Source organism: Panthera leo, chromosome E1 (genome assembly GCF_018350215.1).
Source record: "Panthera leo isolate Ple1 chromosome E1, P.leo_Ple1_pat1.1, whole genome shotgun sequence".
Taxonomy (NCBI): domain Eukaryota; kingdom Metazoa; phylum Chordata; class Mammalia; order Carnivora; family Felidae; genus Panthera; species Panthera leo.
This window is the reverse complement of record NC_056692.1, coordinates 11883264-11902655: the sequence shown is the minus strand read 5'-3', so window position 1 is coordinate 11902655 and position 19392 is coordinate 11883264. Positions and strand designations below refer to the sequence as shown.

Below are 19392 nucleotides of genomic sequence, written 5' to 3'. Positions count from 1 at the left end.
TCTTTGCGTTTAATGACATCCCATCATTTGGATGCAATTCCTTTGGTTGGACATCTGGGTTCTTTCCAATTTCTTGTAAGAAGGGCCATCATTTCTACTTTACAAAGTGTCTAGGTTGCAGGCAAATCAATAGTGATGTTCGCTTCCTTTAAAAGGTTCCAGAATGACAAGATGAGAGAACCGTGAGAAGCCAACCATGCAGGTATTTCTTTAAAACAGACACGCACATCATCACTAAAAGGGGAGCACACATCCCGTGGCTAAGAAACCCCAGACGGCCGCTGCCGTCTTCAGCCAGCCATCAAGGATTTTTTTGGTTACTCCTAACCGACACTCCTGCCAGGTCTCGAACACGACGGGCCTGAAGGACAAAGCGTGCTGGATGAGGGGGCTGGGCTCTTCTCTAGAGCTTCTGAGCGGGGGTGTGCTCCTCTGTCGCCTACCTGCCTCATGTGCCGAAGGGACTTAAAGACAGACAGCTTTCGGGGCTGCCAGTTTCCACAGTCTGAGAGCAAGGAAGACTCTGCTGGGCATTTGGTCAGCTCCCGCCCTTCTGCACCGTCTGGCATGACAGGGGCTTTCTCCTCCTCTTCAGCCTCAGAGTTGTCCCAGCTTTCTGATTCCTCTTCTAAGTCTGCAAGGCGGACAACACAGACAGTTATGAACATGCTGCCCCTGGATCCCTTCATTCCCTGGATGCAAAAGGGTCGTGTCCACTTTAGCACAAGGCATCTCCTGATTTCTGGTTTGGGCCAGCTTTCATACGTCTTGTTCTCGGAGCCCCGGGGTGAGCAGGGAGGGTTGGTCTGCTTGCTTATTTAGTTAGCTCAAAGCCTCACGTTGCATTAGGAAGCAGGCACCTGCAAGACTAGGAGCTGCTCACGGTCATGGAAAAATGCAACGCTGAGCAAGCTGACAGCTCATTCACTGAACACTTCCCCAGGCAGGTGTTATGCTGGGGGTGGCCACACGCTATTCCTCTTCATCCTCCCAAGTGTCCCGAGGTCAGTGCTATTCTCATCTTACAGATAAAGAAATACTTGTTATTTCCATTAATCTGTGTGACAACTGTCACAAATGAGGACATCTTCATTCCGTGTTCCGAGTGAGACCTGCAGGGAAGAGGCCTGATCTGTGCACACAGAACACGACAGGAGCAGAGCCAGGATCTGGCCCCAGTTCCGTCCAGATCCAAGTGCGTGCTCGGAGCTGAACTACAGTCCAAGACATGACAGAGAGCCCTGCGTGCCCGCATGTCTAGCCTTCCTACGAGCTCGGATGGACTTGCTCGGCTCTCTGTGTAAATACTCTCACCAACAGACTACCCTTGCCATCTTCACCAGCCTCGAAATTTCTAATTTCTAATCAGAGTAGCAAATGGTCCCGGGCCCGACTTGATCCACGAGGACACGAAGGCGGACGGCAACGGCTTTGTTTTTCAGAGCTTGCCCTGCTCCCGCTGATACTCTACCCTCTTCTCCCACTCAGGAAAGAAGCATGTCGGAATCGAAGTGCGTGCGAAGTCACCTGACTAGGAAGAACCGGCTCCGATTCATTAAGGTCCATCACACGCAACCTGAAGCACGTCAAGTGTTACTGGTAACACATCACACACGACATACATCACAAGTCTGGTTTACCCAACCCCGAAGCTGAGGCCGTGGACCTAGATCACCAAGAATCAAATCACCTCCGAGGGAAAAGCACGGCCGGGATTGAGACCAGAGGTTCCTGTGCTGGTGCACAGAACACCAGAATCACCTGGGGAGTTACTTAAAACCCCCAGGACCCTGAGCCCCAGATCTGGTCACGAACTTGGGGAGGACTGCCCAGACATTGGAAAGGCTTGGGAACCATCCTTGACAGAAACCTTGGGTCCAGCTGACGCGTAACATTTTATCATTAAAGAACAAAGAATGAGAGACTGTCTAGAGAGACCAAGCACCTGGATATTGTAAAACAGGGACAAGAAAACCTTTAATCGATCCGTCCTCTCCACCCTCCAACAACCCCAACTAGCAGATTTTCCCAACCTGCCCAGAGCAGTAGATTCTTTCACAGGACTGTCAAAAAGGAGACAGGAAATCACGATAAAAACACCCAAGAACAAAGGGCAAGCCCTTGCAGACGCTCCCCCCGGTTTCCCATCCTTGGGTCCCCTTCGTGAGGACGGAGGAGGGCCTGGAGGCTGTGACGCGGCCCCCGCCAGCCACCACAGGCAAGGCCTCCAGCACGGGCTCTCCCGGCTCACCCGCAAGCTTCTCCATCTGGACCAAGGTGTCCTCCGTGGGGGCGCCCTCCAGGAGCTTCTCAGTCAGCCGGCTGCCGCACGCTTTCAGGAGCCTGGAGAACAAAGCACCATCTGTGAAGGGTTCTTGCCAGAAGAAAAACGGAACCTGAAGCCAGACAAGCCTTTTGATCTGGCTACTAGTTTATAAAAGATCACATTGCAGTTACATTGAGCCAAATCCAAAACAAGAATTCTGCAGGACAAGTGACCCAGGTCCTCCAACAAAAGGCACAGAGAACAATGTGCAAGTGGAGGGGTGACCCGACCCCACTTCAACGGTCAGTTCTGAGGCAAAACAGGAAAACTGAACATGGATTGGGCTGGATGATACGAAGGAATTTGTCAGTTTTGTTCGATAATGGCTCTATGTTTGAAATGATACAACTAAAACGTGCTTTAAGAAAAAACTCCGGGGGCGCCTGGGTGGTTCAGTCAGTTAAGCATCCGACTTCGGCTCAGGTCATGATCTCGCGGTCCGTGAGTTCGAGCCCCGCGTCAGGCTCTGTGCTGACAGCTCAGAGCCTGGAGCCTGTTTCAGATTCTGTGTCTCCCTCTCTCTGACCCTCCCCCCTTCATGCTCTGTCTCTCCCTGTCTCAAAAACAAATAAACGTTAAAAGAAAAACAATTAAAAAAAAAAAAAAGAAAACACTCCGGAAAAAAGTGAGGAGACAGAAAAAGCAGTAAAATGTTGTAACTACTACAGCTGGATGATGAGGGTGTGCAGTTCATTAGACTATTTATTCTATTTTGGGTCTGTCTGAAAACCTCCCTAAATGACTGTACATTGGGTGGGGGAGACAGATACTTTCTCTTGACGTCACAGGTCCTCAGGGGCCACCCTCAAAGATCTTCGTTCTAGGTGCCTCATCTGTACCTGGGCCTGATTTCGACGACGAGCCCCCACACCTGGGGCCGCTGCTGCACAAGAACAAGAGTTTGGGAGTTTTCGCGAGAACATCTTGCAATGGAAGGAACAGAAGCGATCTGAGGCCAGAGGCCAGACTATGGTAGTTTTCAAAGGCAATCCTTTCCTCCTGACTTGGCAGGTGTTAGCGAATGGCACACTCCTCACAAACAACAGGTGCTTGACGTGACCATGCCCACAGCACCAACAGCTTGCCAGATGACTGCAGACCCAACCGATAAACTCCTGAGAACCTGAGCCAGAACCACTCAGCTAAGCCACTCCCGAATTCCTGACCCACAGAGCTGTGTGAGAGAAACGTTTATTGTTGTAGACAAAAAAGGGAGGTGATCACTGCTCTTGGTATGGGAGCATCATTTTAAACATATCACGGGGAGGGGCGTCTGGGTGGTTCAGCCAGTTAAGCATCCAACTCTTGGTTTTGGCTCAGGTCATGATCTCGAGGTTCATGAGTTTGAGCCCTGAGCAGGGCTCTGCACTGATAGTGTGGAGTCTGCTTGACATTCTCTGTCTCTGCCCCTCCCCTGCTCATGCTCTCTCTCTCTCTCTCTTAAACATTAATTAAAAAACTAAATAAATAGGGGCACCTGGGCTCAGTCGATTAAGCATCCGACTTCAGCTTAGGTCATGATCCCACGGTTCGTGGGTTTGAGTCCCATGTTGGGCTCTGTGCTGACAGCTTGGAGCCTGGAGCCTGCATCAGATTCTGTGTCTCCCTCTCTGCCCCTCCCCCGCTCACTCTTTGTCTCTCAAAAATAAACACTGAAAAAGAAATTTTTTTTAAATAATAAACCAACAGACCACAGGGAAGTGAGTGCCACCTAAGTAAATCTTCCACACGCTCAGGGGAAGATGCCTGGAGGGAAAGGAGGACTGTAGCCCAGGTCGGTGCCTGCCAACAAGTACACAGCAGAGAGGCACTGAGGGGAACTCATCCAACAACCTTTCTCCCCAGATTCATGCATAACCCAACCACTATATGGGTTATGTGACTGTACCCATGACTGTACCCGTGACTGTACCCATTCTAACTGGTGCTAAAAGACCTGAAAATCTCCTTACCAAGCAAAGGAGGTGTGCAGGCACGCCCACAAGTTGTCATCGCTTGTCAAGGAGGTCAGCGAACGAGCGGCATTACCATTCCTTTGGTGCAGGAATGGCGTAAAGGCCGTGTTCATCCTCTGGGCACGCTGTGGGCATCCGAACTGCTCTGCTTCAAATACCTGAAATGCAAAGGGAAGAGTTAGTCTTTTTTTTTTTTTTTTTTTAACGTTTATTTATTTTTGAGACAGAGAGAGACAGAGCATGAACGGGGGTGGGTCAGAGAGAGGGAGACACAGAATCTGAAACAGGCTCCAGGCTCTGAGCCGTCAGCACAGAGCCCGACGCGGGGCTCGAACCCACGGACAGTGAGATCGTGACCTGAGCCGAAGTAGGACACTTAGCCGACTGAGCCACCCAGGCACCCCTTTAATGTTTACTTTTGAGAGAGAGATAGAATGTGAGTGGGGGAGAGGCAAAGACAGAGGGAGACACGAAATCTGAAGCAGGCTCCAGGCCCCGAGCTGTCAGCACAGAGCCCGACACAGGGCTCGAACTCACAGTCTGTGAGATCATGACCTGAGCCAAAGTCGGACGCTGATCCGAATGAGCCACCCACACGCCCTGGGAAGAGGTAGCCTGTTAACCAAACCAAACCAGCCAAGAAACCCAGAGCCAGCTCATTCACAGCCAACATCCTGGATCCTGCTCCTGAAAACTCAGTCCCCCTCTGAAGGGCACAGAAAGTGCCGCCAGCCTAACAATTCCAAACGGGATGGTTTTGCTTTGCATCTTGATTAGAAGCCACCCGAGGAAGAGGAATGGGGGAAGAGGAATGGGGTAAGTGACCTCCTGTCCCTCTCCCACAACCCGCTCATTAGGCACTTGACAGTACTCGGGTGGCACGTGTGGGGGTGGTCATCAGTGTTGCTCTGCAAGTATTTCCAGTCCCAGGCCCACGGAGGCTTCCACGGAGGGACCCGGTGTGGGGTGGGGGGTGGGGGGTGGGGGGGGGGTACTCATGCCCAGTTCTGGCAATGACGGAGAGAGACAAGGCCCTCCGGCACCATCTACCCCTCCAGCAGAGAAACGAGCAACATTCCCCTTTGGCTGCGGTCCGCCTGCTGGGCTGACTGCAGTAAGCAGATCCCACTTCCCTGCCATGGACACAGAACATGAACAAAAACCAAACTGTGGCTTTGAGCCACCGAGGTCCGGGGGCTGTCTGTTACCACAGCATGACCCAGCCTATCCTGAGAGACGTGATGCCACAGCTAGAGGCCTACGCTGGTGGTGGGTCTACAACACGATTAATGGACAGGCTTCGGAAATGAAGGTCAGAGGAAGCACAGGCACCAGGGAGACACCAGGGCATTCGACCGCAGTAAAGAAGCCAGAGCTGGAGGAGAACTGGGACAACAGCGGACTCCAGAGAGCCCAGTAAAGCAAGCAGGACTGACGGTGAGGCTCATCACCAGCCCTGAGTCTGAAGGCAGAAGATTCAGACAGAGCAACAGCCACCAAGACCTAGAGGTCATAAATCCACCCGTGCTCTGACCCCCCCCCCCCCCCCGTCGGCGTGAAGTTCCTCCCCCACTGCCACCCACTCTTTCTGTGGGGTCACCTTGAGTGCTTTGCCCTGAAGTTCGTCAATGATCCCTCGGATCTTTCCAAGCAGGAAGGGCCAGGAGTTGATGAGGTAAATCCGGTCCATCATGATGGCGATGATGCTGTACCAGCGCTGGAAGCCCCGGGCCAGGCTGTCTTTGATGAAGAAAGTGTGGCTGAACACGAAACCATGCTGCTCATCTCCAAAGAAGATGGGGCCTTCACGGCCAGGGCAGACCTGTGAAAATCAGCAGTCATTCCAGGACACAGTCCTGTGCTGGCTTTAGTGACACAAAGTCAAATCCTCCTCCTCAGACTTATCTCTCTGGCCTAATAAACTAGCATCTGTCATAGGAAGAGTGGGAAAGGTGGGGGCCAAGACAGGAAAACTGCTTTCATCTGCTCCTGGGATCAAACTGTCTAAAGATCACGTTCGTTATCATGGATTGCAAGGGCAAGTAGGTTCAGGACTTTTTTCTACCTTGAGCCATAAATAACTCCTATTCAAATACTGTAAATACTCCAGACTCAAATTTCCAACTGTCACTCATCTGGAATATACTGGGGAAGGTCAAAATAGTCATCGTAGGGTCCATTCAATGAAACCTGCATACTTCATTTATAGGAGAAAAGTTAGGTCTCCCTCATGACATACTCACTCTTACTTTATACACAATTCTATCTGGCACAACCATCTGCTTCTAGCAGATTAGCCAACAGGAAATCAAAAAGAGGGAACGAGCTGAAGGTAGGCACACAGCAACCGTCAAGTGAAAACAGAGAGAGGCGCTCAGTGTGTCTGCTCAAGTCAGTATGGAAAAGGGAAATTTTACAACTGGGATTATGAATTCGTGACAGATACAAACATAGACTAAGAACTTGAAATCAAAAGACGTGAACTAAGACTTGAAATCAAAACAGCAGCGGGGTATAGTTAAGGAACAAACTGATTTACCCTTCAGCAGGTTCTAAGAGCACACGGTGACCACTAAGGCTTGTAATGATGACAGAGACAATAAAAAAGTGATATCTGATATGGTAAATGAAATATCCTAGAAATACTTAATATCTTAGAAATATATTCACCAAGAGTGAACAGATAACAGAAGTCTGGTGCTTGAAATTACAAGCTAGCAACCATTTAGAAAACTGGGGTCCAACCCAACCTATTCTGGCGTTCTAGAGACCTGGGGCTGCTCCGTGCTCCTACTCACTGATCCACGTCCTCTTCAGGGCAGGACTCTGTCTTCCTCACTGTAACCAGTACTGAACTTGTTCGGGGCACCTTAGATGTGTGTGATATCCCCAGAGTGCCCCCTGAGTCATGGTGCTCACCTCACAGCTCAGGCTCCGCACACAGGCCTGGCGAACAATGCTGAAGAGCTGGGGGTGGTTGGGGTGCTGGTGACTGACATATTTAATCGAGGTCTCTTTATCATGGCTGATATACCCAGGATGGCCTGCAGCAAGTGACCGGCAGCCCTGCCCCCCCGAAGGAAAAGAGAACCAATTAGGAAGCAGGTAACAAACTTTCTTGTGCACATGGGAACAAAAGACTCCATCTATTTTCATATAAAAATAGCTGGCTTCTAGAGTACTTATCTGAAGATCTCAAATGTTTCCTGAACAGGAAAACCAGGACAGAGAGATCACAAAGATCATCAAGAGTGTGAATAAGAGGTCTAATCTGAGCACTTACAGAGCAGGTATTATGAACAGCTCTGCATACATTATCTCATATAACCCAAAGCGCAGCCCTATGGGATAATTACGGTGAGAATCCCCATTCTACTGAAGGCAAAGCTGAGGCTCGGGGCTGCAAAGTGGCTCACATACTATGTGCCAGCCTCTGTCCTTGGTCCTGACACAGCCACTTAGTGAGGGCCTCAGGAGGTTGCCAGACTTCCAAGCTGCTGCAGCAGCCTGAGAACACAAGCTCAGATCGTGTGCTGTGGAGCAGATCGACTGGTGGCCCCAGCTGCTGCCCCTCCGGAGCCACCACCACCTCGGTGCCGAGATCACGCATCCCGGAGGCTCTCCCCACCCTGAGTCTGCACAAGAGGGTATGGAGGCAAGCCCCTCCCGTGAGATGCGGGACATGGCAATTCCAGCTCAAGGACTCTGTCTGCCCAGCCCTCCTCTTTCCTTCCTTCTCCTTCACAGCTGTCAGACTTGTTCACAGCAGCGAGGCTCTCCCCACCTTCTGCTTCCTCACGGGTGTTTCCAGCAATAAACACAGCAATCCTGGGCATGCTACCTGCTTCCCAGTGGAACCAAGCTCACGCAGTTGGATTCCTGTTCACACTGCAGTGACAGGTCTAACACTGCCTCTGGTTTCAGGTCCCGACCTAGAGCTGTCACTCAAAGCAGCAGCCTGTTGAGGGAACTTAAACCTCATTCCCCAGAGCTCACAAAATGACACCAGAAGTAACAGCCAGGACCCCACGAGAAAAGTGCCCGAGAACACTGGACTGAAGGAAGCGGAGCCTACGATGGGCTGGCACGCAGACATGAGCAGCAGAGGGGAGGGCTGAAAAAGCGAACGCTGGGGTGAAGGGAAAGAACTAAAAGGACATGAGAAGAAGCAAGCATATTCCACAGGGCCCACAAAGAACGGTCCGTGCTCACACCTTCCCGTGAGGTCACGTCCACTGCTCTTAGTCCCACAGGGTGTCCTGCCCACTCTCCAGGAGGTCAAATACACAGCATGAGTCCCTGTTGAGAAAGAAACGTCTCCAACACCCTGAGAGACACTTGCCTCGCACATGTCTGACTTTTTGGGCCCCGGGCTGCTGGACTCCGCGCTGGCCCCTTCCGCCGGGCTGTGAGCGCGGATCCGACTACTCATCTGAATGCCACCTTCCTCCTCCTCGGCCTGTTCGCCCTGCCCAGGGCTGTCCCCATTCCCAGCCCCCTGAGGAAGTGGGGCGTGCAGAACTTCGGTGCAAAAGAGAGTGCGGGGGCCGTGGAGCTCACAGAAGTGACAGAGAGCGACGATGGCGTTCATGGTGTCCTGGAGACAGAAGGGGGCCTGTGTGTATGGGGGGTGGGGAAGAGAGGAAACAACATCAGCGCCCAGCCTGTGTTCACGCTACAGAACCTGCCAACTCCTCTGGAGCACAGGCACTGGGGAGACACCACCGACAGGCTTCCTGGCCAGCAGAGGCAGGTCACCCACCCAGCACTGTGTCAGGTGTACGGGAAAAACCACGTCCTCGGTCCGTGCTGACCAGGAGTCACAACAGAGGAAGGAGGATGTAATTCAAGGATCACACAGAAAAGCCTTCAGTTACAGCTGTGACAGGGCTACAGGGTAGACAGCACGCAAGAGGACACATGTGCGAGTGACGATGGGGCAAACGTGACACAAATAAGTAACAGTGGGGTTTGGAGGAGACACTTTTTCAATGTATTCAATCAACAGCAGTTGTGCTGGGTGACAGGCCACCGCCCTCACAGAGCTTACCCCTAGGAGGGAAGGGACACATGACAGACTGCTTGCTCTCCTACGGTGCCAGCCTTGGGAAGGAAAGTACGGCAAGGCCAGGGCAGAGAAGTGCTGGAGAGGTGGGATGCGGTTTTGGACACAAGGGCTCGCTGAGTGAGAGCTGAAGGGAGCCGTGGAGGCGGAGGGGGCAGGACTAGGGGTCTGTCTACAGAGATGGGTGATGAAGGCAGAAGATGAGGAGGAGGTGGATTTTAGGAAGCCTTCTAGGCCTTAGTAAAGACCGGAATTATCTACAGATTGGAGAGCCTTTGATAGGTTCTGATGAAAAGTACGGTAAAGGAGCATAGTGGCCAGTGGCCAGGATCTAAACCCTCTTCTCTTTGGGGACCCCCTCCCCCATTACGGAGCCGAAGAAGGTGAGACATCCTCTGTCCTCATCCCCCCGCATGGGCATGACCAAGGCTTGGCCAGTCAGAGGCACCTGCCCAGGAAGCTGAACCCAGGGAGACAAAGTGGCAGTCCCAGTGCGAACATGCATGGGGGGCGGTGAGCAAGTCCTGGGTGACAGGGTCCTCAAAACCCCACGTGGTGTGTCCGTCACTGCGTCCTCCCAGCAGCCTCCCTTCTCCAGCCAGCTCGCTTACTCTGCCACCCAGCTGGCATCTCGCAGACAATCTCTCAGCTGCCACGACAACTACTGCCCCTGCCCTGCCCCTGTCCCTGAGGGAGGGGCCAGAGCTCGAATGTTACAGTGGGAAACTGGAGAGAAGATCAGCTGGGCTGATGTGAGTCAGCCATGGGGATCAGACGGGGATTACGTGCCTGGCACGTAGGGAGAGCTGGGGCACCTCCCGGAGGGAGGTGGGCAGTGGGAGAGGAGACAGGGTTAGAGAGACAGCAGGACATGTAGCTGGAAAACCCTGAGAGCTGCGTGGAGATTCCAGACCGCGCTGTCTGGGAGCCCCGAGCCACTCCACAGACCTCTACCCGACTCCCCATCCTCACCATTTCGTTCTGCCCGGCACATCCCTGCTGAGAGGCCTCCCGAACCAGCACCCCAGAACACTCGCTCACTCCCACTGCCTCCCTCTCCCCTCCTCTGCACTGCGCTTCCCCTGTACAAACGTTCCCTAAGTGGCGACAGGAGTCAGCCTGAGGTTGTATCTACAACAGTTCCTGACACGCACAGTAGGCACCACATTAAAATACTGGACAGGGGATTTGGGAGCTGCCCGTAACAAGGGGGCAGTTGCTGCCACAGGAAGTGGAGAACTCATTGAGGATCTCTATGGGCAGGAGAGGTTCAAGAGCACAACCATGGGAACAGCAGTCTGAGAGCCTAGTGGCACGAGACCCAAGTAAGCCAAATTTAAACAGGGGTTCCACCAGGCTCATTCTGGTGAGATTAAGGAAAATGATGGTTTAAGAATCCATTGTGAAAGGGGTGGTGAGGTGACCACTGACAGAGTAAGAACCTCAGAAAATTAGTATTAAGACCCAAAGGCAGAGGCATTAACCCCAGAAAAAGAGGCCACATCTTCCTTGAGGGACATAAAAGGGAAGAGAAATAAGGTTCCTTCCAGCAAAACATTCGCATGAAAGCAGCACTTGGCTAAGCTTCACCCAACGTGTAGAGCATCCACACGAACCTTTATACTCAGCAAAGTCACACGTCCACCGTCCCGCCTACACAACAGCGTGCAAGGCCATTTCCAGATGAGTCAGGCAGGGCGGCCATACTTCAGCTCTAAGACCTGACGTTTTCTAGTGAAGAAAAAAAAAAAAAAAAACCTAGAGTGAATTCTAAGGGCAACTGACTTAGTGATACACAAAAAGCAAGCAGTTACCGCTGACTTAAAATCAGAACATCACAGAAGAAGACGTGGGGCTGCCCAGGGCTCTGAATGGCTTCGCGGGCCTCTTGCCTTTTGAGCAGCAGCGGACAGCAAGCTGGCTTTGCAGCCAAAATGTGAGCTGAACTTTTACACCTCTACAGGAATATTTCGTAAAGGATTTCTTTAGATAGAAATATGTCTTTTTAAAAATACAAAATATTTAAAAATATAAGGTCCTCATCCTTCCTACCCTTGGTTACAAGGGGACTGCCTTGGCAGCACTCACACCATGCCAGTTCAACCCTTCAGACCTTAGACCTACAAGTTTCTCTCTTCCTCGAATGGAAAGGAAAGATCAGAGATGATGTTGCTAAGCTACTTCCCAGCACCCATGGTCAGCCTGGGTTACTGTCACTAATAGTTTTTTGGTTTTTATTTTGTTTTTATTTTTTCATGTTTATTTATTTTTAAGAAAGAGATAGAGTCAAGCGGGGGTGGGGGGGCAGAGAGAGAGGGAGACACAGAAACTGAAACAGACTCCAGGCTCTGAGCGGTCAGCACAGAGCCCGACGCGGGGCTCGAACTCACGAATCGTGAGATCAAGACCTGAGCTGAAGTCAGGCGCTTAACGGACAGAGCCACCCAGGCACCCCCTTGTTTTGTTTTTTTAAAGAAAAGCAGTCCTGGGGGCGCCTGGGTGGCTCGGTTGGTCGGGTGTCCGACTTCGGCTCAGGTCATGATCTCACTGCCCGTGGGTTCGAGCCCCGCGTCGGGCTCTGTGCTGACCGCTCAGAGCCTGGAGCCTGTTTCAGATTCTGTGTCTCCCTCTCTCTCTGCCCCTCCCCTGTTCATGCTCTGTCTCTGTGTCAAAAATAAATAAATGTTGAAAAAAAAATTATTTTTAAATAAAAAAAAAAAAAAAAAAAAAAAGAAAGAAAAGCAGTCCTGTCGGACAAGAGGACAAGACTTCTGACTCTTCCGATCGGGAGTACCATGGTGCCAGGCAGCCAGTGGAAGACAGGGAGGTACCACTTGGCTCTGAAGTCACACAGAAAAAGCCTGTCTCCAGCTCTTACCTGCCAGGTGATGCCCAATATCTTATTTATCCTCATCTGGCACCACCCTAAAGCTGAGAAACAGAGGAACCCCCACCTCTCAGGTTAACCGCTGCACGCGGCATCAGAACTCTGAGTAGCAGGAGGTCAGTTCTCTATTCATTCTCCAATTCCAATCTCCATCAGATGTTTACTGAAGAAAACAACCTGGCTTGAGTATGCCTAACAGTTCTTCGCTTCCAGCCAGCCTTCCGGAATCCAAGGAGGCAGAAATCTGCACACGCGCTCACACCCCACCCTGGCCAAATCTCTTCGACTTTATATTCCAAGAAAGAACCCAAACAACTGGAGGAGGCAGGGCCCCTCCCACGGCCCCCCTCCCCCAGTGGCTGAGGCTGGCCCTGGGCCTATTTCCTCCCCACTTTCTGTGGTCTTCTCATAGGACCGCAGAGGATCACAGAGGGCTTTGCAAAGAAATCCAGTATCACAGTAGCTCTCGGCCAGTAATGACCATCAGAATCCCCTGCGGCTTCTCCACCTAGTCTCCCACAGGGGAGTCTCACTGGGTCAGCAGCTGGATCTCGGCAGGCGCAACGTGAAAAGTCCCACAGGGCATTACTTCCAGCTCAAGCGCAGTCACACCATGGTGGCTTTCCTATTCCCACTGCCTTCACCTCGTTTTTGGTTTACAAAGTGTCCTCATGTGTGACACCAGTAGGGCACACACAGTCACCCGCCGCTATTTCCCAATCTCTTCATAACAATGTTGGTAACCCAATGCCTCCAGCACTTTCTCTGCTTTGACACGGAGCCCCTAGGGCCACTCTGGCGGGACACCACGGGCTGGAGAACCAGTACCTCCTTTCAGCAAACCCTTGCCCTCTGCCTCCAATAGCTGGGACCTCAACCCACAATGAGCCAATTCTTGGGGAAACATTTTTCCCAGGTGACGAGGACGCACCTAACAATACCCACCAAACTGGAGGGAAATGTGCTCTTCTACCATCCTTCTAGGCCTATCGGCTCATCAGAGTGCCCGCCTCAGAACGCCAGCCTGAGGAAAAAAGAATTTTGACACACACCCTCTTCCCTAAACCAGAAGGAAGGCAAAACCTGGGTGGGAGGGATGCCAAGAGTGCAGTCTCCCGGCAGCATCTCTAACGTTGGGGAATAAACCGACGACGCTGATGGGGTCTGCACCCAGGTCACGTTCCCCATCCCTTTACGGTTCGTGGATTTGCCCCCCACCCCGCCCCGCCCCGCCTCCATCCACACCTCAGGTTCTCTGCAACCCCTTCCACTCTGGCCCCCGGCCACGCCGATCACTAACACCGCACAGCAACTCAGAGCCCGGCTGGGTCCCCGCAGCTAACCCCAAGGCGGCCAGGCTTCTCCAAGGCCCACAGGCGCGGACCCATTCCCCTTCCCCGCCCCCAGGGACTCCCTCCCGCCGCCACCACCCTCCTCCCGGAAGCCAGGCTCCCTTCAAGTTCCACGAAGCAGCCCCGACAGCCCCTCTTCGAACTGCCTGGACAAGCCAGGGGACCGCTCCGGGGCTCGCTCCCGCAAGGGCGGTCGGGGCCCGGGTCGCCCCGGGGGCCGCGGCGGGGCTGAATTCCAGGGGGCGGAGAGAGCTCCGAGCCCAGCTCCGGCGCCCGGGCCGCGGCGCACCTGACGGCGTCTTCCTCACAGGACCCACCCTGCGCCCCTGCTCGAGCTCGTCGGCCCGCGGGGACACCCGCCCGTCCCCGCGCCTCCCGGCCGGCAGGGGAAGCCTCGGTTCGGACCCCGGCCGCCTCACTCACCAGCAGCCGCTGCAGCCGCAGCGCCCAGCCCGAGGCGCGTGACTCGGCCGGGCCGGACCATCCGCCCACCCCCGCAGGGGAGGGGGGCGTGCGGGCCTGCCGAGGGCACCTCTGCACCGCGACGCGAGCGGGGCCTTACCCAGCCCGCACCCTCGGGAAGACCGCGCGAGCCCGGCCACGCGAGCTCTGAGCTGAACCCGAAGCGGCTGCCCGACACCCCCTCTTTCGCCGCCAGGCTTCCGCGCCTCCCCCCACCGAGAAGTACGGAATGGTTTCAGCCGCGCCGGCCCGGCGAAGGGAGGAAACTACGGGGGGAGGGAGGGGAGGATGCTTAAAATTAAAAAACATTTTCAAAAGAGATTTGAGGAAAAATATAGCCAGCTGAGTATAGTACTCCCGGTCCACACCGAAGAGAAAATGAAAGAGAATGTCTGACGTTAGAGCGGGGTGATGTCTCATAGTGTCACCTGCGGCTTTTATCAAATTGCCTACGGACCCCGTCTTCGGTGGGACGTGCGGGCAGGTGGCCGGGAGGTGGCCATCACATGACCGTGGGCAAGCGCGCGACGCTGTGCTGTGGCCGGTTCGGTAACTGGAGGTGGGGTGCGGCTCGAGTGCGCATGTGCGTGACCCACTCACCTACCCGAACTATAATTCATCCAGGCTTTTTAAAAATATGAGTCAATTATTAAGCAATCTTTAAGGGTTAGGGTTAGCAATCTTTAAGACCCGGGTGCCTGTTATTGAGTCTGTCTACTCAAAGATTAATTTTAAGGCCATCAGTGCAAGGTGTCCCGTCGGTCCTTAAAGTGAACAGCTAGAGGGATGTGAATCACACCCTGAACCGCAGGAAATTCGGTTTGACCTCCGAGAGAGATGGTGCTGCCACCTTGTGTCCGGGCCGGTCCAAAAACCGCCGACCTCTCTGGGCGCCTTATGGCGGAATCCTGGTCCCTGTGACTGCCGCCGGGGGTGTCCAGAGGGCGGTTGTCTCAAGTGTTGGGGAAAAAGCCTAAACCATTTTGAAGTAGAAGTAGGTGGTTGTGTTATTTCAAATAACCGGGTCATTTCTTTCTCTCTTTGAATTTCCATGTTAGAAGACAGAGACAAAATTACAATTTGTTTTCTGTCTTCTTTTAGTGGTGTGATAACAGATGAAGGACTATGGGAGTTAGGAGGTTAGGCATTGCCTTTATATGTTTACTTGTCCTACCGCTCCAGTTCCTCTTGATACTGAACAGCACAAACTGAATATATTGGCTAGTAAGTCACAAGATAATTTTTGAGGGAAATAACAGAAAACCCACAAGGCTATACTGATTTGGAATTCTGTTTTTTATTTTTGCCATCAACAATTCAGATACTTGAGGAGTGCCTGGGTGGCTCAGTTGGTTAAGCTTGGAGCCTGCTTTGATTTCTGTCCCCCTTTCTCTGTTCCTCCCCCACTCACTCTCTCTCTCAAAAATAATAAACATAATTTTTTTTCTAAATTCAGGGGTGCCTGGGTGGCTCAGTTGGTTGAGCGGCCGACTTTGGCACAGGTCATGATCTCACAGTTTGTGAGTTCGAGCCCCGCATCAGGCTCTGTGCTGACAGCTCGGAGCCTGGAGCCTGCTTGGGATTCTGTGTCTCCTTCTCTCTCTGCCCATCCCCCACTTGTGCTGTCTCTGTCTCTCAACAATAAATAAATAAATGTAAAAAAAATTTTTTTTAATTTCAGATACTTGAATTTTATTGAGTTTGCAGAATTCTTTGAAAGCCTTAGTGGAAAGATGCAAGAAATGTTTGCAGCCACCTCATGTGACTGTGCCTTTCCAATTTCTAAAAGAAAAACATCGTTGCCAACATTTGTCAAGGTGAACAGGATTTACCCTGAAAAATTACCATAGCAGCAATGCTAAATACAAATCTGATTAACTGACTTCCACACTATAAGGAAGTAATTTACAATCCTTTCCAAAAATTTCAGTCACTGTGACTATTTTTATTTTACAAGATTAATATATATATTACATATTATATATTATATATATATGTACATCATATATATAAGCTGCTTGCATATTGTATTGTTTCAAGAAAGCCAGGAAAATGCTTCTTTTTTTTTTCCTTTTTTTGGTAATCTTTGGGTTTTTTTCCCATTTTTTCTCTTAGTGGTAGCTATTCTTGAAACTGACATTGGTTAGATAGGTTTTAAGCCAAGAAACAACAAATATCTGTTCCTGTATTGTAACTGATTTGAAGAATTAACTTCCTCGATTTGTTAGTGGAGGACACCACCTAGCTCAGATTATCCTTATTTTCATAATGATAGGCTAATGACTGTGCCAAGTGGAGGGCAGTTTATTCAACCACTGCCATTTTCAATGCAATTCAGTGTGCATTCAACTACAGCTGGACTCCATTCGTGTCATTAAGTATCCTTTCCGGAACCACCGCCTACATCTTCTGGAGGTGCTTTCTCAAACCTATAAATCTGTTTAAAAGTAAGAACTACATGCCAATTCCTTGCCTCGATGAATTGTGCCAAAGATTAATTAAACTATGCTGCCACACAGTATAAACTTTCAAGGACATTCAGTTGAAAGAGACATCTTGGAAGCCAGAAAATGTAGTCCACGTTATCAGTGAGAAAGCAAAGCAGGCAATAATGCCCAACAATGTTCAACGAAATGAAATACCATGCTAAACTCAAAGCTTCTATCCCATAATAAGAATTTTATGGGGGTGCCTGAGTGGTTCAGTCAGTTAAGGGTCCAACTTTCGATTTTGGCTCAGGTCATGATTCTGGGGTCATGGGACTGGGCGCCACGTCAGGCTCCGCGCTCAGCGTGGAGCTTAAGATTCTCTCTCTCCCTCTGCCCCTCTTCCTGGGTCCTGGCATTTACGGTCCAGAACGTGTTTTCCCACCAGTGAAATGGGCTCAATCAGAACTGAAGATTTCTTGATGCTTTTCTGCCTTCCTACTACTAATCAAAAGGCTTGACTGACTAGGTATTGACCAGCTCATCATCCAGACTGATGGAGTGCTTTAGGGACACAAGTTGCCAAGACCACTGAACAAATTCTCACTGTGAAATTCCTCATAGAGGTTTTTAGGTATGCCCTTACCAACATACGGTCTTATATGGCTATACAATACAGTTGGGCTTTATGAGTCAAACCACCATGTCCCTGAATCAGTTTTCAGTTTCAGGAAGAAGTGTGTTTCATTTGTAAGCAATTATATCTAATATTTTTAACCACATCCCATTATTTTAAGGGTATTACAATAGATTCTCTGTTATAAAAATAATCTAAGCTTTCCTTTCGTCCAACATCTAAAGTAACTTTCTGTGTTCTCAGAGGTGTTTAAGTTTGGGGGGCTGTCGAGAGGCTGCGAACAGTGAGTTCTGAAGGTGGAACTCATGCAAAGCCTCTAAGTCAGTTTGAAGTTTTAGGTTATTAGACAATTAACTCTGCATATAAGGTGTCCAGCTAGTTGCAAGAACTATTAATAGTATAATATTTTCTCTTAAAAAAAAACGCTGCTAATGTTAATTTAGCATTTTTCAAAAAAAAAATTTTTTTTTTAACATTTATTTATTTTTGAGACAGAGAGAGACAGAGCATGAACGGGGGAGGGTCAGAGAGAGAGGGAGACACAGAATCTGAAACAGGCTCCAGGCTCTGAGCAGTCAGCACAGAGCCGGACGCGGGGCTCGAACTCACATACCGCGAGATGGTGACCTGAGCCAAAGTCGGACGCTTAACCGACTGAGCCACCCAGGCGCCCCAATTTAGCATTTTTTTTTAACCATAGCACTTTCAGAAACCTTTTAAGAAACCCTTCCCCTCAGAATTCAACTGATTAGCTTCTTGTGTTTTAACCTAATACTAGCTGCTGGTTAAATATTAAATGCCAAGTGGCTTCTTTATGTCTGATAAACTTTACCAGGTCATTATGGATCCAGGCTTGTGAAATGCCTTTTACAATTAACAGAAATTCTCTTGTCTCAACTTCTGATTTTAGGAAAGGATGCAGATAGGAGTTTGTCTCTGTTTACCGTCGTTGGTTCAATGGCCTTAAAAGGATACCCTTGATTTTTCTTATTCATAAATACCTGATTTGCCGTCATTTATTTTCTCTGGGCCTTTTGCCACTTCTCAGACTTGCGTGCAAATAATGTTTTCTTCTGCAAATTGGTTACCATTTCAAGTCGCAAACCCAGAAACTCAGAACTTACAAACCCAAAACTCTGTCTCTGTAAAGCAAGCAGTGGGAGAGAATCAGAATACCATTCTGACCATTGGCATAAACAGAGGAGGGAACTTAACAAGGTCCACCAATGCACACCAAGGATTCAGCACACCTCAAAACCCAAGACTTAACTTTCCCCTCTGCCAAACTGTTAGAAAAGTGCAAGTATTTGTCCCTGATTAGACCGCAAGGCATTACTGTTACTAAGGCATCGGTTACAGTACTATCACCTAGCTTTGTTTTGAGTTTCAATTTGCTAAACAAAGGAGGTGCCGTCCATCCAAGGCAGAACGCCCTCCTCCCCCACTTTATTGCTCATCGCTACCATTATTGGGCTCAGAAAACTTCTACCGTACAAAAACATGCAACCAGAGGTTTCTTTGAATAATACCTTCTATACAAGCTCCCAAATCTGAGGTCACTCAGATCAAGCACACACATTTAAGAAAGCCTGTATGAAAAGCTAAATGTTGTCCCTTTGGGTGGTTTACTTGGCACCTATTGGAGAAAGGGGGAAAATGTCTCACCAAGGTAGTAACTGCAGGAAATAGAAACACAGAAACAAATACATGAAGCAGGTACTGAAATCTGAGGGCAATCGTTCTCATTAATCCAGAGTATTTATTAACATCTGATATCACCATGAAAAGACGAAACTTGAAAATTCCTCAAAAAACTGGTAGGTCCATCAATGAACACCAGCCCAAGGCTATATATCCCTGGTCCTCAGAACTGCCTTAATTCCCTAGGTACAAACTCACCATCTTCTGGCACCATCAAAAGGCAACAGGTATCCATAAGTAAACGTGTTCAGAAAGTAATTTGCTGCTGAGAAGAACTCAGCTTAACTATTCATGCAAACAGATTCTGATACCTGTTCAACCAAGACACTGGGCATAACCAGGCTCCAGATTTTTCAGAGGCAGCATGTGTGAAATCTTACATTCTCTTAGTAACAAATGAGGCCACTCGTCTCCTTGACCCAAGATTTTCAAAGGTAACTCCTGTCAAGAGAGAGAAACCACTCACCCGTTTCTTTAACAGAAATAATTTAATCGATGCATTAACTAGGTATTGGAGAAAGGGGGAAAATGTCTCACCAAGGTAGTAACTGCAGGAAAGATCCCACCCTCAGGGCTGGGGG

At 50.3% G+C, this 19392-nt stretch overlaps 1 protein-coding gene across 7 annotated transcripts in view; it reads right to left on the bottom strand.

The window, feature by feature from the left end:
• FLCN (folliculin) overlaps positions 1 to 18252 on the bottom strand; it is a 35085-nt gene extending 16833 nt beyond the window's left edge. For 4 of the 7 annotated variants that reach the window (XR_006196822.1, XR_006196821.1, XM_042917541.1 and 1 more), the window contains exons 1-8: positions 14009 to 14072; positions 10963 to 11077; positions 8624 to 8896; positions 7201 to 7347; positions 5882 to 6103; positions 4279 to 4439; positions 2252 to 2343; positions 444 to 634 (exon numbers count right to left, since the gene is read on the bottom strand). Coding sequence is in view for 5 of the 7 variants with exons in the window: in XM_042917541.1 (XP_042773475.1) it covers positions 444 to 634; positions 2252 to 2343; positions 4279 to 4439; positions 5882 to 6103; positions 7201 to 7347; positions 8624 to 8872 (1062 nt within the window). In the remaining 2 variants the exon portion in view is untranslated. Of the gene's footprint in view, positions 1 to 443; positions 635 to 2251; positions 2344 to 4278; positions 4440 to 5881; positions 6104 to 7200; positions 7348 to 8623; positions 8897 to 10962; positions 11078 to 13164; positions 13417 to 14008; positions 14073 to 18111 lie in introns of those variants that run through there. The other 3 variants (XM_042917544.1, XM_042917542.1, XM_042917543.1) reach the window with 3 other exon arrangements.
• Between the last annotated feature and the right edge of the window lie 1140 nt (positions 18253 to 19392).